The sequence below is a fragment of the Eretmochelys imbricata genome, chromosome 2 (assembly GCF_965152235.1).
Source record: "Eretmochelys imbricata isolate rEreImb1 chromosome 2, rEreImb1.hap1, whole genome shotgun sequence".
Classification (NCBI taxonomy): domain Eukaryota; kingdom Metazoa; phylum Chordata; order Testudines; family Cheloniidae; genus Eretmochelys; species Eretmochelys imbricata.
Genome location: NC_135573.1, coordinates 201,636,763 through 201,663,014, shown reverse-complemented (window position 1 = coordinate 201,663,014; position 26,252 = coordinate 201,636,763). Strand labels below are relative to the sequence as shown.

At 42.2% G+C, this 26,252-nt stretch overlaps 1 protein-coding gene across 1 annotated transcript in view; it reads left to right on the top strand.

Annotated features, from left to right (window-relative positions):
• The window catches only part of KAT2B (lysine acetyltransferase 2B), a 69,727-nt gene that overhangs the window by 11,678 nt on the left and 31,797 nt on the right, over window positions 1-26,252 (top strand). The window contains exons 3-6 of the mRNA XM_077808739.1: window positions 10,137-10,282; window positions 10,878-10,967; window positions 15,426-15,607; window positions 17,037-17,228. Coding sequence (XP_077664865.1) covers window positions 10,137-10,282; window positions 10,878-10,967; window positions 15,426-15,607; window positions 17,037-17,228 — 610 coding nt within the window. The remainder of the gene's footprint in view (window positions 1-10,136; window positions 10,283-10,877; window positions 10,968-15,425; window positions 15,608-17,036; window positions 17,229-26,252) is intronic.

Below are 26,252 nucleotides of genomic sequence, written 5' to 3'. Positions count from 1 at the left end.
ATGGTTGGGTGTATGCATCAGGAATTTAGAGTAAAATATGGTAGAGATGTGGAAATAATCTTAAAAACAAGTGCTACAAACCAGGAAATCCAGAATTAAGGTTAAACTTAAAAGAAATACAGATATTTTTATGGTATGAAAACGCAAAGTTAGTTCACCAAACAACTTTAACTCTGCCCTATAGTTATTTATTTAGCGTGTGCATAGTCGTCTAGCCAAGCGTTGGCATCTTCAGTGGCGTGATGCAGTTCTTCTGGGCCACCGCTGAACCTAGTCAGCAGGCATTCATCGACAATGTGCGTCATCGTCTGTGTTGCGCCGCAGCTGCACAAAGGGCTGTCACGAAAACCCCAGCGATACTGATTAGTGGCACAGAGACCTTGCCCGGTCCGAAACCTGTTCAACAGGAACCATTGGGGATGGGGCAGGTCAAAACCAGGCAGGCAGATTGTGGAGTTGGTGACGAGGGACTGGTTGGGGATTATAACAGATATCCATTCCTCTCGCGAGAGTGTTTCCACCCTAACATCCTGGTGTGGCGGATGAGACCATAATGGGCAATGTGACAGCAAACGTGCAGCTGGTGGTTTAAAAAGGTCATTGTGCAGTGGCAGGCTTGAGTTGGCGTGTACTTTCTCTAGTAACCTGCCAGTGGCAACCTCTTGTCTGATATGAGGAGAGGCAATATTGCTCAGAACTGGAAGCCATGGAGTCGGACACAGGATGCCAGAGATGATAGACATGGCGGCATGTAACTGCGTATCTACCAGTTTGGTGTGTGATGATTGACACCAAACTGGTGCACGGGACTGTGCCACTGAATATGAGATAGCAAGAGCTGACATCCGCAAAGTTGGAGCTTGAGCACCCCATGACGAACATGCCAGTTTGCTAAGAAGATTGTTGTGCATCTTAACTTTAGCTGCTATCTTCTTCAGGTGGGCATGGTAACTCAGTGTGCGGTCTAAGGTTACACCTCGATAGACCGGTTCTACTTCATGCTTCACTGTCTGACCATTGAGATAAACTTTCAGTTCTCAGGTTGCGCTGGCGTGATGAAGATGGAACAAATTGGATGCTGTTTTTATGACGCTTGACTGGAGGCACCAAGCCTTACAGTAGTCAGCTAACTGTATAATGTCCCAGTTCAAGGTGGCGTCAAGCTTGTGAAACGTCCAGGGCTGGGTACCACAACAAATGTCATCTGTGTAAATGAACTTTTGTGACTCCATTGTTGGCAGGTCACTGGTGTAAAGGTTGAACAGGGTTGGAGAAAGCACAGAGCCCTGGGGTAACCCATTGCTCTGTCATCTCCAAGCACTCATCTTCTCTCCCATGTGGACTCTGAACTTCCTATCGTGGAGGAACAGTTCAATGATGCCTATGACCCAAGGTAGCAGGACCTGTGATACCTTCACGAGCAGGCCAGTGTGCCATGCCGTATCACACGCCGCTGTTAGATCAATGAAAACAGCGCCTGTTTTCAAGTTTCTCTGGAAGCCATTTTCAACAAATGTGGTCAGCGCAAGTACTTGGTAGCATGTGCTATGGCCTCAGCGAAAGCCGGCTCAGTCAGGGCTCAAAATTCTCTCCACGTCAGGTAATATGCGCTGTAGGACCAAGTGCTCCAGTGCCTTGAAGCACACCGACAATAATGATATGGGACGATAGCTTGATGCTTGACTTGGGTCCTTTCCAGGCTTTAGGAGGCCAATGACTTTTGTGGTGCACCATATCTTCGATAGTCTACCTTCACTGATGACCTATAGTGAGACCATGCAATAATCATATGACTAAGATTAAGGCATTTTAGTGTTTGTAGTCCTAGATTAGATTAAACGGATTTTTAAAGACAGATTTAGCCCCTGCCACCTCCATCCCCTGTTGTCAATATTGTGGCTGATATCTGTGTTGTGATTCTTCTGAAACTACAGCCTCATTTGGGGGTCTGTCTATGCTACGATTTCACCTCTGTCAGGTGACCTAGTTACAGCATGGTTGTCTCACAACATGGTTATTTTTGTAGTATAGATGAGACAGTGACTGTCTCCGGACAGTGCTAACGGTAAAAGTCCATGTACACTACCAAATGGAACTATGCTTGTACCATATTGTGTGAAACTGTGTTGGAACCAGTCTCCCTTTATGGTTAAAGCTGCGCTATAAACAACCTCTGTGCTACAGAAATGACTGTTTAAGTCCATTGTGAAACATGGTTGTATCCCAACCAGGTTACAACATAATGATTCCTTACCAGTGTGGCCAGAAAAAACCCACCATGTATCAGGGACAGTTTGAAACTTTGTGGCTACTTAAGCTAAAACATGATTACTTAACATGGTTGTAGCATAGTTTTTCTGACCGTGAAGTCAAGAAGAAACACTGCTAATAACAGTTGGGACACAACAAATTTCAGAACTGTTTAAAATGAAACTTGTTTTGGTTGTGTAGATATGGCCTGAAATTACAAATCAATAAAATCAGCAATTTTGTTAAACTATGTAAAATCATCACAATAGGTGATTTTTAAAAAAAGTAAACCAGTGTACCTTTTGAGGGGTTATTTGCTGCAGAATTTCTGTAGAGGATTTATTTACCTCTCTGCTCTCCTTTTTGTGTGTTCTTTTGTTGTTTAACCTATTCCTGGGCTTTTCTTTATTCATTGTTTTCATTTATGTTCAAAATCTCTTCTTTCATGCAAGAGAGGAATAACAAATTTATAGCAGCACATGAGTTCAGCATGTTTAGCGAGGCAGTTCATTTAACTTCTCAACGTATAGCATACTTTTGCTTCCTCTGGGATATGCAGTTCAATTCATTTATGTTATGAAACCCTTTCACACTGTGCCCTGGGATACTGAAGGCATTTCTTCACTGCTGCCTAATCCTGTTAGGTGCTGAGCCATTAAGCCACATCTTCTGTAGGATTTGAAGATGCTCACCTCCTTTCAGAAGAGCTCAGCGCTTCTGAGGATCTGACTTCTTCGATGAAAATCTTCGGTCACTCATTGAGAATCAGGAAAAGCAGTACGTTGTTACTTTTGAATAAACATTACAGACCATATCTGGTGCGGTGTTTCTTTTTCATTACTGCCACAGTGAAGAAAGATGAAGTCCTATCCCTAACGAGGATGATGCCTTGTTCGGAATAACGGAAATAAATAACGAGTGCCACCTACCACTCAGTTGTACCGAACATGGAAAAGTGAACATTGTTCAGAAATACTTCTCAAGACATTTTTCCTATTTCTCTCACCCTGATCAGCATGTTTCCCTCTTGAATTCTTTTAAAACCTGAAAGGTCATGAGATATCTCTATTTCAAGTGTTTCATCTGCACTATCGTCTCTCTTTCTAAGTGAGTTCTGAAAAATAACTATGCAGAAACTTCTCTACTATTCTAGGAAATGTAGTGTTGGCTTTTTGTGCCTATATTTTTTTCAGCACTGGAGCCCAGGCATCAATGCACAGTAGGCTCTTCCCCACTCAGGACTTGTCTATATTCAGTTTCACTGGCTTAATTAAAGGTTTAGTTAATCAGATGCAAAAGACTGTGGATGCTTATATCTGCTTAAATTAGACTTATTTCTGGTTATTTTGTGGGCAGGAAGGGGGTGGGGCTGGGGTGGAAAAAGTCAGAGTGGGGTGAGGGCGGTGCAGGGGCGAGAAGAGGTGGGGCGGGGTGTCGAGCACCCACGAGGCAGAGGAGAAGTCTTTGCCTATGACAGTGAATGTTTTATAAACAGGTGCAATAGAACCAAACAGACTAAATTAGGCTAAATAAAAGGGCCTACTGATATGGTTCAAGGACTGTATTAAAATCATACTTGGTAAAAACAGAAGATGTAGAACTCGAGAGGATTGGTGTGCCGGATATTAGGCCTAATTGGTGGATAAAATAAAGAGGGGATGGGTTATTTCACCCATCTCTCTCTTTGTGGATCCTTAAAGAAAGAGACTTTGGGGGGAAAATGAGAAGAACAGATATTGACTACAGGAGTGAGCTTCACTATCATGGCTGCCACGCCCCGCCATCTCCTGGATCTTCTTTGTCCTAATCCTAAGCAATGATCTGACCAGATCAGGCCAGAGAGAAGGATCCAGATGACATCATTATCCGTATCAGCTCCAGCTGAATCCCAAACGCCACCTGAGATAAAATGGGATTGGACTTTAACAGCAGCAGCAACGACTCCAACTCATCTGAATTAACGACTTCTTTTTCCCCCAAAGGACAGTTACCACCATCTTTAAATCATCTACCAGAGAGTGTCAAATATGTTTTTTTTTCCTTTTAAGACTCTTTCCAGCTAAAGGGAACAAGGGATGTTGTGAAGTATTAAATATGGCTTTAATTTTAACATTTTAAATGCTTTAACTGTTTTTTTCTTCTTTATCTGTAATAAAAGGTTAAAATAATCCTTAATGATGTGTTTGCCATGATACTAAGCAGGCAGAGGTCTCTATAGGCCAAACTCTGAACCTTGTTTAGTGCTGTTTAATGTTGGACAGTGAGTAGGTTGTGTTAACAGGTTTAGCCCATTTATTCCATGTAAATTGATACAACAATCCACATACAGATTTACACTGGAATAACAAGGTCTGACTTTAAACCGATTTAATTAAATCGGTACAAACACCTGTGTGGACATTCTGAAACAGAAATAACAGTTCTGCTCATCTACCAAAGGAAAGTCTGGGTAGCTTTCATCACCACCGCTGGTTTTACTACTAGGCATTCTTATGATATTGGTGCATATTTCTTTTCTGTTAGATTGCTGAAGAAAGCATTTGCAGCTTCTGTCAAGCTACTGTAGACGTGTTCGTATGCATGCTTCGGACCTTGAGTTTGTTGCTCTTTTTAGGGTGATAGATCCAGAAATAATGGCTAAAGCTTATCTTCATTTAAAAGACGCTTCTCACTTATACCAGTGTAAATCAGGTATAATTCAATTGAAATCAAGTGAAACCAATTGTAAGTGAGAGGAGAATGAGATTCTTAGATTTCAAGTTGTCAAGGACACACAGGGTTAAAGTGGGAAACTTCATGGAAGAATCTGCAATGTCTTAAACCCTACTGTGTATATTGTGTGGTAGTTCCTGGGATTTATTCTTGGGTATATTAAAAGGGTAGAGAGTAACAAATTGGGATCCTAGTTAGACAATTTGTTCTGTTTTCTCAGTAATACTAATAATTAATGAATTAATAACACTGAATCCTCTATTAAATACAAATTTAGAACTTCTCCAAGGCTGTAGATAAAAAGTGCTTATGTTATGCACTTAGGCACTTCTAAATTCTACTATGGTGTATTCCGTACAAAACAGACTCTCTGCAGCATCAGAACAGCTGCAGTTGTTTAATTAAGAACACACTGAATCTGGAATAATCTGGATTTCTCCATTGGGGTCTTCAACTCAGTCTTTTGATCTATCTACTTGTGAACCAAGTTACTGTATTGTGCATGAGTTTTATATTTTTACTATGTGGGGATAACCACATTTCCCTGATGCACCTTGTTTGGCTGGTAGACTCTCTCCTTTATGGCAACTGATGTTTGTGGGTTAGTCACCACTGGCTGCTGCAGAAGGATGTGAGCAGTGACACACTTGTGGAGAATTGTCTTCTTGCTGGTACTGATTGGATAGTGCAGCTGAAGGGGATTACAGAGCTCTGGGTCAGTTACTCCGTATTTGGTACCAGTGGAGGGAAGGAAGCATTTCTTTATAGATGGGCTTTAGTATTTGCCCTTTAGAGGTGGGTGACCCAAAACATAATTTTAAACAGTCCACTAGACTGATATGATGATTTAAAAAAAGTGTTCACACCAATAATACAGAAATGGCAATCTGTGGTAAACACAAACTGTTAATATGTTTGAAGCAATTTACTGTTGGGTTCATCACATAGCGGTTAGTTCGACTTTATGTGTTGACATATGACCACACACAAGTCAAGATAATATATATGATAGCAGTTGTACAGGAAGTGGATGTAGCTAGCTTGTAATGCTGATATGCTCTAGTTGTTGGTCGATTCCAAGGTGCGCGTGTGTATGTGTTTTTTACAATGCTATCAATTTTTAACGTGCTGCTGATCTTGAAGTGAAAATTCATTACATTAGCAAAATCAGAACTGACAGCGGGAAGTATTAAACTTTCATATCTTGTTGGAAGACAAAATTGGAAGCATTTTACTCTGCCTGGAGCTCAAAATATTTTTAAATTAAAGAAGATAACTTCTGATGACTATCTCACTTTCAGCTGGAGAATGTTAGGGACATAAGAGATCATATTGCAAACACTGCTTTTGCACCAATATCTTGCACCAAAGTCTGCTTTCAGTTGCATCTGTAAAAAATCCACTGAAGTCAATGGATTTCCAAGAACTGATTAAACTTTCCAAAACAAAACATCACCTCTGAGCTGACAAAAAATAAGCAATTTCAACTCAAAGGGCGTTTCCTTCTTTGAAGTCATAAGTGCTTGAGAACAGGAGCATATGATGGAAATACCTTCTCAGTCCTAACCATATTTCACTCCTAGGATAACATGAATAATTTTACAGCAAGTGGGTTATGCCATAGAGTTCAGTGGGACTACTTCAGTGAGTAGAATTACTGAGGTGCTTAAGTTTTGCAGTATTGGACTCTTAAGTTGTGAGCTCCTCAGAGCAGTGACTGTAATTTCCTTTGACTAGTATAATGCCAGTCACATTGTCCTGCCTTAACAAATAGTAAATTTCCTTTTTTCACAAAAATAAAAGTCCAGAATTAACATGTAGTAATGAAATCAGGAGGGCCAAATCGCACCTGGAGCTGCAGCTAGCGAGAGATGTCAAGAGTAACAAGAAGGGTTTCTTCAGGTCTGTTGGCAACCAGAAGAAAGCCAAGGAAAGTGTGGGCCCCTTAATGAACGATGGAGGCAACCTAGTGACAGAGGATGTGGAAAAAGCTAATGTACTCAATGCTTTTTTTGCTTCTGTCTTCACGAACAAGGTCAGCTCCCAGACTGCTGCGCTGGGCATCACAACATGGGGAATAGATGGCCAGCCCTCTGTGGAGAAAGAGGTGGTTAGGGACTATTTAGAAAAGCTGGACGTACACAAGTCCATGGGGCCGGACAAGTTGCATCCGAGAGTGCTAAAGGAATTGGCGGCTGTGATTGCAGAGCCATTGGCCATTATCTTTGAAAACTCGTGGCGAACGGGGGAAGTCTCGGATGACTGGAAAAAGGCTAATGTAGTGCCAATCTTTAAAAAAGGGAAGAAGGAGGATCCTGGGAACTATAGGCCAGTCAGCCTCACCTCAGTCCCCGGAAAAATCATGGAGCAGGTCCTCAAAGAATCAATCCTGAAGCACTTACATGAGAGGAAAGTGATTAGGAACAGTCAGCATGGATTCACCAAGGGAAGTTCATGCCTGACTAATCTAATCGCCTTCTATGATCAGATTACTGGTTCTGTGGATGAAGGGAAAGCAGTGGATGTATTGTTTCTTGACTTTAGCAAAGCTTTTGACACGGTCTCCCACAGTATTCTTGTCAGCAAGTTAAAGAGGTATGGGCTGGATGAATGCACTATAAGGTGGGTAGAAAGTTGGCTAGATTGTCAGGCTCAACGGGTAGTGATCAATGGCTCCATGTCTAGTTGGCAGCCGGTGTCAAGTGGAGTGCCCCAGGGGTCGGTCCTGGGGCCGGTTTTGTTCAATATCTTCATAAATGATCTGGAGGATGGTGTGGATTGCACTCTCAGCAAATTTGCAGATGATACTAAACTGGGAGGAGTGGTAGATACGCTGGAGGGCAGGGATAGGATACAGAGGGCCCTAGACAAATTGGAGGATTGGGCCAAAAGAAATCTGATGAGGTTCAATAAGGATAAGTGCAGGGTCCTGCACTTAGGATGGAAGAACCCAATGCACAGCTACAGACTAGGGACCGAATGGCTAGGCAGCAGTTCTGCGGAAAAGGACCTAGGGGTGACAGTGGATGAGAAGCTGGATATGAGTCAGCAGTGTGCCCTTGTTGCCAAGAAGGCCAATGGCATTTTGGGATGTATAAGTAGGGGCATAGCGAGCAGATCGAGGGATGTGATTGTCCCCCTCTATTCGACATTGGTGAGGCCTCATCTGGAGTACTGTGTCCAGTTTTGGGCCCCACACTACAAGAAGGATGTGGATAAATTGGAGAGAGTCCAGCGAAGGGCAACAAAAATGATTAGGGGTCTGGAACACATGACTTATGAGGAGAGGCGGAAGGAACTGGGATTGTTTAGTCTGCAGAAGAGAAGAATGAGAGGGGATTTGATAGCTGCTTTCAACTACCTGAGAGGTGGTTCCAGATAGGATGGTTCTAGACTATTCTCAGTGGTAGAAGAGGACAGGACAAGGAGTAATGATCTCAAGTTGCAGTGGGGGAGGTTTAGGTTGGATATTAGGAAAAGCTTCTTCACTAGGAGCGTGGTGAAACATTGGAATGCATTACCTAGGGAGGTGGTAGAATCTCCTTCCTTAGAAGTTTTTAAGGTCAGGCTTGACAAAGCCCTGGCTGGGATGATTTAATTGGGGATTGGTCCTGCTTTGAGCAGGGGGTTGGACTAGATGACCTCCTGAGGTCCCTTCCAACCCTGATATTCTATGATTCTGTGATTACTGATGAAGGGCAGACTGAATATTTAGAAGTATATAATATGTGAACAGTCTCCTTTGACCAGATGACTACAAAGACAGTAGTAGTCATGGAGACAGTTTGGCATGTTTCAGGAGTCTGTTCACTTCATGTTTCATCAAAAGACATCATCCTTGATAAAAGGGGAAGGGGAATCCGTAAACAAAGGGGGACCAGGCCAGACCAGAAGTCACTGAGCTGTTTTTGAGCTTTTATTCATCATGTGTCTAGAAATAGGTGAGAAGATTTGAGGTACAGGCCACTTAAAACTTTAGTAATTTAAAGTAATTTAATTTCTTCAGTCTTTATGGATTAATTTTACTAATCTAATGGAAAGGAAGCTATTGGCTTTTATCATGCTTATCATTGTTCTGTCTTTGTTAATTGAAAATGCATCTTTCAAATCCTTATCATGGATATAACCCTGAAAACCCTAGCCAGTTTCTAGGAGCTAGGAGAGACCTGTAGAAGACACTGTGCTAGTTGTGGGGAGGAATGAGGAGGGACTCTTGCCTTAGAGCCAGTTAAGACCACTTACCATTTTTGGTGAACCAAAAATATTTTTTTTCAGGTTTAACTTCTCTGTCTTCCTGCAGGTACTTTTGAGGCAAAGTTTTGAGACCACCTTTCAGTGGATTTCCCTCTTTGCACTTACAAAACTGCAGCCTCAAAGAAATTGCAAGTGCAAAATTATGCTTGCGTTTTGCAGGTGCTAAAAGGAGAGACTGGCTTTTGTAAATATGGCCCTGTATTTGAAAAACACTTCCCCAAAGCTTCTGCTTGGAAGGGCATGTAGAACATGCAGTAGGAGGAGCATTGTAAATATGACCCACACTGTGAATCCTTGGAACTTGATACTATATAAGTAGAAACATACTTACTGGTGCCTAGTTTAAAGCAAGAAATTTTCATTTGTGAGCAGGAATTTTTCTCTCATTGCTGGTTAAATTGCCACTTGTAAATTGTCACTGTGGGGATTGAACTTGGGATCCCTGAGTTAAAAATCATGAGCTGCTACTACGTAGCTCTAGGACCAGATCCATTAGGTTGGAGGCAGTAGCATACTCATTATCTCTGTACATAACCTAGACACTAAAGAGAGAAAGAGAACTAACCTGCGTTAGTGTGAGTTACATAAATAGTGGAAGCGCAATCTGCTGGTAGAGTAAGGCAGTAGCAGACCAGGATTTGTGGGTTCTGTTCTCAGCATGGCCACGGACTTGCGTGAGTTTGTATAAGTCACTTATCTCTGTGCTGTAGTGTCTCAGCTGTAAACTGTTATAAAAATTGTCCATATGGAGCCTGTGCCTTCAGGTTCTTCTGATGAAAGGTGCTGTTTAAGTGGTAATGGTGGTCGTGGTTGCAAGAGTCGTCCTTTGTGTTGTCTTTGAAATTATGTCTTATTGACCATAGAATGCCATCCTACCAGCTATTTTTTTTTCACAATGTTTGGATTTTTATTTTGTTTAGCTGCTCATGTTTCTCACCTGGAGAATGTGTCTGAAGAAGAAATGAATAGGCTGTTGGGGATCGTGTTGGATGTGGAATATCTCTTCACCTGTGTCCACAAAGAAGAAGATGCAGATACAAAACAAGTTTACTTCTCCCTGTTCAAGGTAAGATGAAGATTTTTCTCAAAATACAACATCATACAATTGTATTTCTGCAACCTTAGATACACATGTAGCATCTTGTCATATTTTTCATTCATTTGTACTTACATTAATTTTATTGTCCTAATGGACCATTATATTTGTATTGACTTAGACAATTTGTAGGGTAAGCTCTCCTTTTTCCAAGGTAGTAATAAGGTTTTTAATTTTGGACTAGATTCTACTACCCTATTGTTGTACAGTACCTGACTTCTGAAGTCTTCCCAGTGATTTCAGAGTCTGGTCCAAAGTCAGCACCCGTTTGGTATGTGTTTTCTTTCCAACCATCAGCAGCATCTTCCTTAATTACAAGTCAGAAGAAGAGCCAGTTGACAATGAAGCTACTTTAACTATATACACAGGCTCAGAACAGCCTTTCTTGGTGCATTTCAGAGGGCGAAGCAATTAACTCTGAAGTTAATTTAGCTGCAAACTTAGTTTATTACATGTACTAGCAAATATTTCAATAATAATATGTTGTACCAGTACAAATTTCACTGACTGTCAAGTGTTTATATAAAGATGTTAACCATTTAAAAATAAAATTGTTTTTTGATAGCTTTTGAGGAAGTGCATCTTACAGATGGGGAAACCTGTGGTAGAAGGGTCTTTGGAAAGCCCCCCCTTTGAGAAGCCCAGTATTGAACAGGTAAAACAGAATATGATAATTTCTGTGAACAATGACCCTGCTGCAGTCCACATGAGTGGATTTGGGCAATGTGTGAATATTAGTTCCCTGCATCATTTTGAACAAAGGTGAATCTGAGGTTTGCTTGAGGATGATTTCCCCTCCAGCCCATGGGAAGGTCATTTCGGTTCAGTTATTGAATTATTTTTCAGAGTGGTAGCCGTGTTAGTCTGCATCAGCAGAAACAAAGAGGAGTCCGTGTGCCACCTTAGAGACTAACAAATTTATTTGGGCATAAGCTCTCGTGGGCTAAAACCCACTTCATCAGATGCATGGAGTGAAACACACAGTAAGCAGTATATATATACAGCACATGAAGAGATCAGAGTTGCCTTACCAAGTGGGGGATCAGTGCTAATGAGGCCAATTCAGTTAAGGTGGAAGTGGCCTATTCTCAACAGTTGACAAGAAGGGGTGACTATCAAGAGAGGGAAAATTACTTTTGTAGTGCTAACGAGGCCAATGCAATCAAGGTGGACGTCGGCCATTTCCAACAGTTGACAAGAAAGTGTGAGAATCAGCAGAGGGAAAATTACTTTTTGTGGTGACCCATCCACTCTCAGTCTTTATTAATTTGCAAACTGGACACCATCAAATTAGGCCTGAATAAAGACTGGGAGTGGCTGGGTCACTACAAAAAGTAATTTTCCCTCTGTTGATACTCACACCTTCTTGTCAACTCTTGGGAATGGGCCACATCCACCCTGATTGAATTGGCCTCATTAGCACTGACCCACCCCGCACTTGGTAAGACAACTCCCATCTTTTCATGTGCTGTATGTATACACTGCTTACTGTATTTTTCACTCCGTGCATCCAATGAAGTGGGTTTTAGCCCACGAAAGCTTATGCCCAAATAAATTTTTTAGTCTCTAAGGTGGCACACGGACTCCTCTTTGTTTTTGCAGAATTATTTTTACAATTCAACTTACATTTTAATGTAATCTAGAATGTTTTTGTCTCAGTTTGAATCACAGGCACCGACTCTTCGGGTATTCTAGGGCTGGAGCACCCATGGATAAAATATAGTGGGTGCTTAGAACCCACCGATCAGCTGTTCAACCACCCTTCACCCATCTGCTATTCAGCAGTCCTGCTGATCAGCTGTTCGGTGGTGGGAGGGACGCACTTGGGGGAGGCGGCGGAGCTGGGGCAAAAGAGGAGGAGTGAGGGCATGGCCTCAGGGAAGGGGTGGAGCGGGAGTGGCAAGAGGTGGAGTGAGGGTGAGGCCTTGGGGGAGGGCGCATGAGATCTGGTGCTATTGAGATCAGTGGGAGTTTTGCCATTGAATTCAGTGGGGCCTGGATTTTACCCCAGGATTACAAAGCAGAAACAACTGAAAGAAAACCAACATTAGTTGGTGCCTTTATGAATACATGGATAGATAGATAACATACACAGAAACTGAGATTTTGATTCAGCAAGATACATAAGCATGTGCTTATCTTCAACCACACGAGCAGTTCTGTTAACTTCAATGAGACTGCTCACGTGCTTGAATACTATGCTGAATCAGGGCCTGAATATCTTTCAAGCAATCTGTGGCTTAATGGGAAGTATACTCTTTTATTACATAGCCTATTTTAAACTGGCACACTGTGTAAATGTTTCTTTGAGTTTGCTTATCATAACTCAGTAAAATAACACTCTTCATAGCGGCATTCCTTGTTTTTTAGGACTAATTAGAGTGTACATAATGTTATGTACTAAATTTCTTATTTCAAAAAAGAATTAGTGTACGTAATGTTATATACTCCTACTCCCTAAAATATACATTTTGTACAGAACTTCTTTTTTAGCAGTAAAGCACTTTAAGTTTTCCTTTTGGTTAATTGGGTTAAGAAATCTCTCTGGGTTAATACGAGGGGGTAATTCTCTTTACAGTTTATTCTGAAAGGATTTCATGTCAAATGAACAATATTTTCTGGTAAATTCTGGATTGTTATAAAATAAAAGAATCTAAGTCACACATTAAACATTTGCTAAGGCAGCAATGCTATTTTTTTGTTTGTAAGAGTATGAATTGTGGCAGTTTATTTTAATGACACATTTTAATTCTCTTTGAGTGTTTATTAAAGGGGTTGTCAAGGTTCCTTCCCCACTCTGAACTCGAGGGTACAGATGTGGGGACCTGCATGAAAGATCCCCTAAGCTTATTCTTACCAGCTTAGGTTAAAAACTTCCCCAAGGTACAAACTTTGCCTTGTCCTTGAACAGTATGCTGCCACCACCAATGATGTAAACAAAGAACAGGGAAAGAGACCACTTGGAGAAGTCTTTCCCCCAAATATCCCCCCAAGCCCTACACCCCCTTTCCTGGGGAAGGCTTGATAATAATCCTCACCAATTGGTACAGGTGAACACAGACCCAAACCCTTGGATCTTAAGAACAACGAAAAATCAATCAGGTTCTTAAAAGAAGAATTTCAATTAAAGAAAAGGTAAAAGAATCACTTTGTAAAATCAGGATGGTAAATACCTTACAGGGTAATCAGATTCAAAACATAGAGAATCCCTCTAGGCAAAACCTTAAGTTACAAAAAGACACAAAAACAGGAATATATATTCCCTCTAGCACAGCTTATTTTACAAGCCATTAAACAAAAGAAAATCTAACGCATTTTCTAGCTCGATTACTTACTAACTGTACAGGAGTTGTAAGGCTTACATTCCTGATCTGTTCCCGGCAAAAGCATCACACAGACAGACCCCCTCCAAACCCCCTCCTTTGTTTCCCCCCCCTCCAGATTTGAAAGAATCTTGTCCATTTTGGGTCAGGTGCCAGCGGGGTTAGCTTAGCTTCTTAACCCTTTACAGGTGAAAGGATTTTGCCTCTGGCCAGGAGTGATTTTATAGCACTGTATACAGAAAGGTGGTTACCCTTCCCTTTATATTTATGACAGGGGTAATATAAAGAGTGAAGTGATGTGTATACGCAGTACAGGCAATTCATGAAGAAATAACACACTGTATAAACAGGAGTAAGATAGAAGTACTCCAAGCTCCACCCACACTTCAAAAGTAGCTGGAAGTTTTTGCTTACATGATCCGGAATTAAATATTGTTAACAATATCTCTCCTTAAATCTTCATCTGTAGTCTTCAGCACTAATGCTCATCTGCACTGCTAGTGAGATGTGTCATTGGTGGGTCTCGGAGTGATGGGGACATGTATGCCACCCTTTCCCCCTCCGTGTGGGTGAGGAAGAGGGAAAGGGGGGAACTTAGGCTCCCACTGGTGCCTCTCTTCCCTCTTGGGGGCAAAGGGCATGGTTTGGATCTAACAGAGTTTGAATTCTGAGCCTGTCCCACCCTTCCCTGCTGCCATTGGATGATTGGGATGAGGGCAGATCCCTTGTTTGGCTCCCTCCTGCAGAGATGGGGAGGAGGAAGAAAGGGTTGTGTCTGCCCTCTGCTGACCTCCTGAAACCATTTTGGCATTGTTCTTTCATGGGGATGATTGCAGGAAGCGTATGCCTCTCCTAGAGCTATTGCTTTAGTCTGTCTGCTGACACCAGAATGCAGAACTGGAATGGATTTCCGTGAAAGGGTGCCTTTTCAATCATAAGGAATAGAAACTCTTTTTCTTAAGTGAAAACTTATATTTTGCAGAAACAGGAAAGTGTTGGTATGATTCACCAATGATTCGGTTGGTCTGACCCTGTGAGTTTAATGAATCCACGACTACATGGTACACATACAGTATTGGGGGATACAACCCAGAGACTTTGTTTCTGAAATGCAGACTTCCACCACATCCACTAACATGTTGATGTATATACTCTTTGCAGGCTAATGCCACAAATATTTAATCAGATCTGAATTCCTTCCAGCAGAAAACTGTGTTACACATACACACTACTGTTGATAGACATTTCTATTGTGATAACACCTGGAGGCCTCAGCCAGGGCAAGGTTCCATTGTGCTAGGTGCTGTACAAACATATAGTTAATGACAGCCCTTGCCTCAAAAAATGTACAATCTAAAGTACAAGACATAACAGGTCGGTGAAGTAAACAGTAAGTGGGCTGAGTGTGGACAACTCAGTGGCAGACAGATTGTGCCAAAACATTCTGCTAAGTTTGCATGCAGTTCTGGCCAGTCAGTAACAGTAATCACAATTGGTCATCTGCCTGGTCTTTCTCAGATGGCAACACCTTAGCTAGTATGTTACATGCTTTTGTCAGTCCCAGAGGGAAATGGAATCAAACACACTTGAGCAGGCATAACTTTCCATTTAGCAGAACCAATACTTTGGTTACACCTCTGACAGGAGCAAATATTTCAAACGACCCAATATGTGTTTTTTCTGTGTTGTAATATAAGTTCTATTATAAGAGAAAAAGCTAATAGTGCTCACAGGGAAAAAGGTTATGCCTGAATTGTTAAATAATCATCACTTTCACCCTTTGTTTTAAGGGAGTGAATAATTTTGTACAGTACAAATTTAGCCACCTACCATCAAAGGAAAGGCAAACGATAGTTGAACTGGCTAAAATGTTTCTAAACCGCATCAACTACTGGCATCTGGAGACACCTTTGCAGCGAAAATTGAGATCACCTAATGATGACATTGCTGGCTATAAAGTGAACTATACAAGGTAACTATGCTTCGCTTCAGTTTTCCCTTTCAGAATATAGGCGCTGATTCTGTAGCTAGATGCACCAACCCAGATTTCTTACAACCATTGTCTTTATCTGTAGACCTACTGGCTTCAATGAAGTTCCATGCTATCATAAGAGGCCATGCTGTCACTTCTATTTACAGAATTGGGGCTGTATTTAATAATTACTCTTAATCTGATTGGATGCTTAGTGGAATGTCAGGCTTCATTTCATGCACTATACGTTCATGAAGCTTGTTGTTTAAAAACCTTTAAAAAAATTTAGACATTTCAAAGCCTCTGTTTCAAACTGAAGTATGAGAAATGTGCAAATTAACACCATCTTTAAATATTTGAGAGCCAACTGGTTACCTGACATTATTAGATTCCTTAAAATGAAAATTCATGTGTGTATTTTCACCACTTCCATCAGAATTCTAAGGAATGACTTATTAATTGGAAAAAACTAATATATTTTAATTTCTGTAAACTTATTTTTCTTAAAAAGTAGTATAGTTTCTTTTTGGATTAGTAGCGGAGATACCACTTAGTCTTCTATAATAACAAATGCTCCAAGGAGGAGGTTAGAAAGGACTGCAGTTCAAAATCAACAGAGCACTCTGTCTTTACACTGATCATCTTAATTTTATCACTTTTACAAAACTTCAATTCCATCAGCTGTATTAAAGAGGAAAGGCAAAAGTTTTCAGATAAAAAATTAATATTCCTAAGTTAATAAGAATAATTTATAACGTAATAGACTTCCATAATAGACCACCGTATTGGTAGTCTTTATTCCCCCATCTGTTTGTGACAGTGATGACACGTATTATTAGTGTGCGTAAATGAGGGGATATGATATCACTTCAGACTTAAATCTTGATTATAAAATTGACTCTACATAGTCAACTGTACTGCTGCTTACCCCCTTCAGTGCCACAATCCATCCCCTGGAGAGATGTAACACAAAATGCTGTATTTTTATATTGGTCTGCTAATAGACTATACAGAACCCTTTATGGAATGAGTCACTTGTAAGTTAAGGAGAGTATTGGGATTAGATTTAGTGAGAGAAAGTGACTTGGAGAAAGGGAGGGATAGAAAGTTTAGATAAATTTGGTCAGTCCTAATAAAAAAAGTGAAACTCCCCCTGCACATATGCTATGATAAGGTATGTCTGATATGCTCCCTCGTTCAGTAGCAAGAGTGTTTTACAGGGTCTGAAGGTTGGAGAGAGTTTGGGAAGATCATGAAAGGAGTTACCCAATTTTCAGAGAAATGGCAGACCATGCAAGTGCTACTTCGCTATATGTGCAGGGGACCTAAAATGGATTTGTATAGTCATTTTGTCTTCTTTTGTTGCTAGTAATTTTGACACATCAGGTTATTCACAGGTTGAGGTAATTATCTGGCTTTTTTGCTGCAGGTGGCTGTGTTACTGCAATGTTCCCCAGTTCTGTGACAGTCTACCTCGATATGAAACCACACAGGTTTTTGGGAGAACTCTGCTACGCGCCGTCTTTACTGTTATGAGACGGCAACTCCTGGAGCAGGCTAGACAGGAAAAAGACAAGCTTCCTCAAGAGAAACGAACACTAATCCTCACCCATTTTCCAAAGTAAGGAATAACTGCTCATCTTCCTTTAAGATGGTTAACTAGCAATATGCAATTTTGTCTTGAGATGCAAAAATGCTTGTTGGAACAACTAACTGGTTACATCTGCAACAGAGAGACTATTTACTCCGATGTTCAGTGACAAATACACCAGCCCTCTGCTGTCACTTGCACTACACATAGTCATTTGGTACATTCATACCTTCTACTTATATTTAATACAGTGGCTGTATCTCTTTGAGATGGAGTTTTGTTTTGTAAGTAGGGCTGTTTTTCTTGCCAGAGGGGCTGTTCTCACTTTATACTGGAATTTATGATTGGACACTGTTTCTGTTTCTTTTTCCTTTTCTTTAGACCACATAAGTACCTAAGGGCAGATCTACACTACCGCACTACGTTGGAGCAGCTGTATCGTGTCTGGTGAAGATGTGCTCTGACGACGGGAGAGTGCTCCCTCGCTGGCTTAATTACTCCGCTGGAGGCGGAAGCTATGTTGGCGGGAGAGCATCTCCCACTGACATAGCACGGTGTGGACAGCGCTTTAAGTGACTGTAACTTGCATTTCTCAGGGGGTGTCGTTTTCATACCCCTGAGCGATGTAAGTTACGTTGACTTATGTGGTAGCGTAGACCAGCCCTGAGTAGTACCATACATTCGTTCTCTATCAGTTTGTTTAGCTCTGCATCTTTCTATGCTCCTTTGCTGTAGCAAAGAAAAAATTAGTGTATTGTACTACTGTCATTGGAGTAATATTCACAGATCCTACTTCGCTTTCCATTAATGTATTTGAAATATAGTAACAGGCCATAAAGTTGATTGTTTGGAATAGACCTAGATGGAATCGTTTATTAAAAGAGATAAGGTAGGTGAGGCAAAATCTTTTATTGGACCAACTTCTGTTGGTGCAAGGTACAAGCTTTTAAATGCAGAGCTTGTCTTCGGGTCTGATCTGAAGAAGGGCTCTGTGTAGCTTGGAAGCTTGTACCTTGCACGAACAGAAGTTGATCAAGTAAAAGATACTGCCTCACCTACCTTATCTCTCTCATATCCTGGGAGTAACACAAGTACAACAACACTGCAATCATTTATTTAAAGACAGACTGATCGAGGTGAAGATGCTGCTACCAGCCCCACAGTCTCCATATTAATGACAACCAGTTCAACATATCTATATAATAAAATTCCAGGATTGTCATTCTGTCTGTGTGTCACTCTGAAGGCTAGAATGTCTGTTGCGTCAGTGTGAAACAATGGAAACAGCTACAAAAGAGCTCTTTTTGTTCAGAACTCCACCAAGTTCAATCATCACTGGGATTCGTGATCTGTTACTATCCAATTTTTAAATTCTTAGGCCTTTTGGCTTTATGAATTTCCCCTGTGTGACAGCATAGGCTTTTGGCTACAGTAAGGCATTTATTTATGCTATGCCAAGAATCCTAGACCATTGTGATATCAGAGGTAACTCAATCTATTACTACCCTAATTCTACAGCTAATTTGCATATAACAATTTCATTAGCTGTGTGAGGAAGTCTGCACAGATAGTGGATTACTTAGTAGTGGATAGTCGCTCAACTGGCACACCCATGTGACAGCACAAGTAGGGTGACCAGATGTCCCAAGATTTTTGGGACAGTCCCGATATTCAAGGCTTTGTCTAATATTGGCACCTATATACCCCCGCAGCCCCGTCCTGATTTTTCACACTTGCTATCTGGTCACCCTGTGCATAGGCTTTCAGCTACTAGTATTCCAGTATTCAATACTAGTTGCAGCTCCTATCAGAACTGACAAAACAATAATATGCCGAGTTTGAAGTGGGTGGGAGATATGTCTAGTCTCAGAACTTTGTTGAGGTAATTGGTCCTTAATTTCAAATGAACTTTATTTTTTAAAAATCGACTTGTTTGCACAAAATAGCACAGACATTTAAAAAAATAATATTTTTTTTTATTTTATTTTTTGCAAAAGTTTCTCTGTTCTCCTATTGATATTTATAAAGGTTCCTTCTCCATGGAAAGAACTGGCTATACAAGGAAAGTAGTGAAACTGACCAAGCAAAGTGCTATGCAGCCATGTTGGTGCCAGGATATTAGAAAGACAAGGCAGGTGAGGTAATATCTTTTACTGGACCAACTTCTGCTTATGAGAGAGACAAGCTTTCGAGCCAAACAGAGCTCTTCTTAAGGTGTGGGAAAGATACTCCCAGAATGACAGCAAAATGAAAGGTGGAACAGATTGTTTAGCACAGGGGTTCTCAAACTTCATTGCACTGTGATCCCCTTCTGACAACAAAAATTACTACACAACCCTAGGAGTGGGGACCAAAGCCTGAGCCCACCTATGCCCCACCACCCTGGGCTGGGGAGCCCCCACTTCTGGCCTTCAAGCAACTCCACCCTCCCCCGAATCTCTTCAAGCTCATCATCTGGAGCAAACTCCCCACAGACAAGGACAGAGCAATTTGGAGTGGCACCAGACCCTGCCAGAACAACAGATGCAAAACCTGCAAACATATCTCCACTGGTACAATGATCAACACCCCCCACAACATACCTTTCAAGATCCAGGGATCCTATATGTGCTTATGACAACATGTGGTGTACCTCATACAGTGCACTAAATGCCCCAATAGGAACCATGTGTGTGAAATCAGATAATCATTGAACTCACACAGGAAAATGATAAAAGACAAAAACACCTTCTCAGCTGTGGGTGAACGCTTTTCACAAAGCAGTCACTCTATATCTGACCTATCAGTCCCCAACCTCAAAGGAAACCTGCACAACACTTTCAAAAGATGAGCCTGGGAGCTTAAATTCATAACTCTGCTAGACACTAAAAATCATGGATTGAACAGAGACACTGGATCTATGGTTTATTACAACAATCTGTAACCTACTAACCCCTTTTTGTCCAATGGCTGCAGAGATGTTAATGTGCCACTCCACGTTGAATGGTCCCTTACAATATGTGCTACCTACTTATTCTGAACAGTCTGTTCCACCTTGCATTTAGCTGTGACCCTGGGAGTACCTTACCCACAGAGCTCTTCTTCAGGCCTGGGAATGTCTGCATTGCAATTAGACACCTCTGGCTGACTCAGGCTCCTGGGGCTCAGACTGTGGGGCTGCTGAGCTCTAGGACCCTGTGAGGGGGAGGGTCCCAGAGCTCAGGCTGTAGCCCTACCCCAGAAGTCTACATTGCAGTTAAACAGCCCTGCAGCCCCGGAATCAGCTGCCATGGGCCAGCCATAGGTATCTAATTGCAGTGTAGAAATACCCTGTGTGGCTTGAAAGCTTCTCTCTCTCTCTCTCTCTCTCTCTCTCAGACAGATGTTGGTCCAATAAAAGATATTAGCTCATCAACCTTGTGTCTCTCAGCAAAGAGCTGTCAAATGCTAGCATGGATTAACACCCCCAACAGGAGTAAAGAGCAATATAAATCTACCTTGGATAGTAAGGGCCAGATTGTGATACCCCTTATTCATATTACCTTTCATTACATTGAAGTCAGTGGAACTGCTTGTGGAGTTAAGGAATTTCTCAGGAAGGGAAAGGGGATCACAGTCTGGCCCCTAAAGTAAAATGGTATTATATTAAATAGGAAGCAGATCTCTGGATCAAGAAGGTGCCATGTTTACATAGTTGTGGTTCTAACCCAAACTGTACTAGGCTTGGTGGAAATTTAATTTGAAAAGCACTTTTATCCCTGCAATTTCTTGATTTTTCTAAGAAAATCATATTTAAAAGATGTGTGAGAAGTATGAATGGAATAGTAAACCTTTTATACACTAAAAGAAAAGGAGTACTTGTGGCACTTTAGAGACTAACCAATTTATTTGAGCATGAGCTTTCGTGAGCTACAGCTCACATCACGTGATGTGAGCTGTAGCTCACGAAAGCTCATGCTCAAATAAATTGGTTAGTCTCTAAGGTGCCACAAGTACTCCTTTTCTTTTTGCGAATACAGACTAACACGGCTGTTACTCTGAAACCTTTTATACACTGTACTCCTGCTCTGAATTATTTTTCCACTCTATCTCCCTCTGCTACCTAGACTTAGTTCATTCTGCAAGCTACAGTTTAGAATCCTGAGCTAATTCTTATTTTCAAAGTGAAGTTCTCAGCAGTCAAACCCTGTATGGTCACTTGTACTTTGTTCAATAATGTCTCCACATGGGTGGGTAAGCATGTGTGCCTTAAATGCGATCTTTGAGGGATCTGTATTGTTATTTAGTTATAATTTATAACATCAGTGTTCTAGGGTAGTGTTTCTCAAATGCTGCCACCATGGCCTCATGCGGCCACCAGGGGCTTTTCGTGTGGCTGCAGCCTCCAGGGTGGTGATGGGTTGGGGGGGCAAAGCAGTTGCCCCTCCCATGGCAGCCAGTAGGGATTGGGCCCTGCCCCCTCTGGAGCCACAAATGCTGGAGGAGCAGGCAGGCGGCAGGGCTTGGGCTTCAGATCTGGGGTGGCAGGCGGTAGGCTCCAGCCGTGTGGTGGCAGGCTCTATACCCTGGCCACGGGCTTTGAGCCCTGACACCAGCCCTGGCGCCATGCTCATCCCGCCCCCCAACCTGCTGCCTCCTCTGGCCCCGAGCTCTGGCCATGTGCTCTGACCCCCAGCCGCAGGGTTTTGGTCCGCAGGGTTTTGGACTTTGACCCATGGGGCCACACGATCCGGCCCCCAGCCATGTGGCAGTGACTGCTGGCCCCAAGCTCAACACCCCTGCACATTGCCCAAGGCCCCCACCGCGTCCTCCGGCCCCAGACTCATCGGGCTGTGCAGCTGCAGGCCTCCGGTCCCTGGACTCGTTCCCCCCTCATCACCCCTGGCCCTATGCTGTCTCCCTACCCATCTCCCCATCCAGAGCTTAATTTATCCCCCAGCTTGCCAGGGCTGAGTAAGTCTGTTGTGAAAAATGATATTTGTATGTTTGTTAAGATCACTTTTCACTGCCTCCCTGCTAGCTAGCACATCTGCTGCTGTGAAAAGTGATATTAACAAAATACAAATACCACTTTTCACACAAACAGACTTACTAGCTAGCAAGGCTTAAAAAACACATTATTTGTTTCTATTCTGTTTAGGTCCAGTAAAGAACAGAGAAAACTGTACATTATTTTTATTATTGAGTCTGCCAAAAAACCCTGCATAAATAAATTATAATGATTTGGACATGTATATGGGCATATTTATTTGTTAATTAAGTATTTTAGGAAAAATTGTCAGAGTGGCCACCAGCAATAGTTGGTGGCCGCACTCTGAGGCCACCAAAAAATTTCTTAAAAAGAAAAGGAGTACTTGTGGCACCTTAGAGACTAACCAATTTATTTGAGCATGAGCTTTTGTGAGCTACAGCTCACTTCATCAGATGCATACCGTGGAAACTGCAGCAGACTTTATATATACACAGAGAATATGAAACAATACCTCCTCCCACCCCACTGTCCTGCTGGTAATAGCTTATCTAAAGTAATCTTCAGGTTAGGCCATTTCCAGCACAAATCCAGGTTTTCTCACCCTCCACCCCCCCACACAAATTCACTCTCCTGCTGGTGATAGCCCAATTGTGCCCACATATCTATTCAGGGGACACCATCACAGGGCCTAATAACATCAGCCACACTATCAGAGGCTCGTTCACCTGCACATCCACCAATGTGATTTATGCCATCATGTGCCAGCAATGCCCCTCTGCCATGTACATTGGTCAAACTGGACAGTCTCTACGTAAAAGAATAAATGGACACAAATCAGATGTCAGGAATTATAACATTCATAAACCAGTCGGAGAACACTTCAATCTCTCTGGTCACGCAATCACAGACATGAAGGTCGCTATCTTAAAACAAAAAAACTTCAAATCCAGACTCCAGCGAGAAACTGCTGAATTGGAATTCATTTGCAAATTGGATACTATTAATTTAGGCTTAAATAGAGACTGGGAGTGGCTAAGTCATTATGCAAGGTAGCCTATTTCCTCTTGTTTTTTCCTACCCCCCCCCCCAGATGTTCTGGTTTAACTTGGATTTAAACTTGGAGAGTGGTCAGTTTGGATGAGCTATTACCAGCAGGAGAGTGAATTTGTGTGGGGGGGTGGAGGGTGAGAAAACCTGGATTTGTGCTGGAAATGGCCTAACCTGAAGATTACTTTAGATAAGCTATTACCAGCAGGACAGTGGGGTGGGAGGAGGTATTGTTTCATATTCTCTGTGTATATATAAAGTCTGCTGCAGTTTCCACGGTATGCATCTGATGAAGTGAGCTGTAGCTCACAAAAGCTCATGCTCAAATAAATTGGTTAGTCTCTAAGGTGCCACAAGTATTCCTTTTCTTTTTGCGAATACAGACTAACACGGCTGTTACTCTGAAAAAAATTTCTTGTGAGAACCCCTGGCTACGTCTAGACTGCAGTAAAAGACCTGTGGCACAGCTGCTGCTCCTGGCCCAGGTCAGCTGACGTGGGCTTGCAGGGCTTGGGATGTGGGCTATAAGATGGCAGTGTGGGCATTCAGGTGTGGGTGAAGTCCAGGCTCTGAGACCACGTGAGGGTCTATGCTGTAAAGTGATTTAGTTATAATTATAACACCAGTGTTCTAGGGCAGTGTTTCTCAAATGCTGCCACCGTGGCCACAGGCGGCCCAAACGTCCATACTGCTATTTTTAGCTCTGCAGCCTGAGCCCCACAAGCAAGAGTCTGCTGACTTAGGCTCTGAGATGCAGCGCCGTGGGTTTCTTTTTGCAGTGTAGACGTACCCAGAGGTTGTTATTTTATTAACCAAGATAATGTAGTATTTTAAAAAGAAAATTAGGAGGGTTAATTCAGAAGTATTTTCTGAGGTACCAGTTTATGGTGACACAATGACACAATGTAAGTATACACATGTTATATCTGTGGGTGTCTAGGCAATGAGGGGAGTACAAGGACCACTGTGTCCTGGGCATGTACATTCAATATTTCTGACACCTGTAAACAGCCTGGACTAGACTTTAACTTCTTGTGATGCTCACGGTCAGTATGACTGAAAAATGGTTAGGGGGTGGGTTTCAACCGCTTAAAACATTATATAGCCATTTTCAATTATAGTGGATATCAGTTGACTCCCCAGGTGTCATATATGTGTATAAATGTACTATGTCTAAAATACAATCCTGGGACTCAGTCCTGCAACCCCTTACTGCAGGGGTGGGCAAACTACGGCTTGCGGGCTGGATCCAGCCCCCGCGATTGCTACCCCCATGGTGCTGCGGGCCCCACTCTGGGAATCAGCGGGCACCATATACCTGCTGCCCCTGGGGGAGAGGGGGCAGAAAGTGGGTACCTCCCCTAAAGCTCCCATTGGCTGGGAACGGGGAACCACATCCCTGCCTTACTGAGTAGTCCTTACTCATAGATTCATAGCTTTGGTTTTTTTGTATGTTTTTTTAAGCCAGAAGCGCTCATTAGATCATCTACCCTGCCCTCCTGTATAATACAGGCCATTACATTTCTTCCAGTTATCCTTAGATTGAGCCCCATAATTTGTGTTTGACCAAAGCACATTGTCCGGAAAGGCATCCAGTCTGGATTCGAAGGCATCTAGAGATGGCGAATCCATCACAGCTCTTGGGACTTTGTTCCAATGGCTATTCACCCACATTGTTAAAAATGTGGGCCTTATTTCTAATGGGAATTTGTCTGGCTTCAGCATCCAGCCATTGGTTCTTGTTGTGCTAAAGAGCCCTATGTACCTGATATTTAAACCCAATCCAGGCATTAAAACACCATGATCAAGTCACTTCTCAGTCTTCTTCCCAGAAGTCCTGGGTTCTGTTTCTGGCTCTGCCCCTGACTTGCTGTGTGATCTTAGGCCAGTCACCTTCCCACTCTGGGCCTCTGTTCCCTCACACCCTCCTTCTCTCTCTTGTCTATTTAGCTTATAAACTCTTGGGAGCATGGACTGTCTCTTATTGTGTGATATTGCAGCACCTAGCGTTGTGGATCCTGATATCACTTGGGGCCTCTAGATGCTAATGTAATACAAATAATTATAAATTATAATTATTAATAATGTTTGTTATTAATACTGAAAAAAGGAAGGAACAGAATAAGGGTTAAAACTGGACTGAGCTCTTGGGAGGTATGGGTAGCCTTTAATACTCAGTGCTTCTATAGCAGCTATTGATCTGGAACTTGCAAAGCACTGTACAAAGGTAGTTAGTCTCATTATCTGCCTATTTTACAGTGGGGAAACTGAGCCACAGATATGGGAAAGCAGAGCTGGGACCTGATCCCAGGTCATATGATCCAACAAAGACTTGGCCGTGATGATCTACGTTCTTATTTCAGTGAGATATCACTTGGGAACTGAGTGGTGTCTGTGTATGCGTGTCTGTGTCCACTGTCTAGTGTCTGGGACTGTGTACATGTGCATATCTACGTGTGTGTGTGTGTGGATGGAGAAGGTGGTTTGGGTTTTAAATTAATACAATCAGATGGTCTTCCAGCATTAAAAACCTATTAACAGTCCAGCTGCATTTACTCCCAAAGTCCTTCTGAAATCTGGTACTTGCTGTGGTTACAGGGGACACTGGAGATGAGAGTAGTTGAGGTCGAAGAAGGAAAGACATGGAGTAACAATTGCATCTTCAGCCTTTTTTCTTAGTCCTTAGCCCTTGGCAGCACTTTACATAGTGTCACTGAATCTCCTACAAAGTCAGTTTCCCAGTTGTTTTGTGAGGTCTCTCACATGGGGATATGGCAGAGAAAAACATTTACAAACAAAAAATGAGGTGGTAAAACCACAAAATGTGGCAGGGGGACCTTGGGGCAGCACCTGCAACGACTTTAAATCTTCTTTTGAAACTGCCTAGGTTACTGGTTTGACCTTTAAAGCCTCAGGGAAATTCACCCCTGGATCCTGAGTCAGTTTAACTGATTTCTCACTCAAATGATCACATTGGATTTCAGTTGGACAATTCACATAAATAAGGACTCCTCTAGAGAGTAAAATTGTGTGCTGTTAAGCTTCTGGCCTCTAAA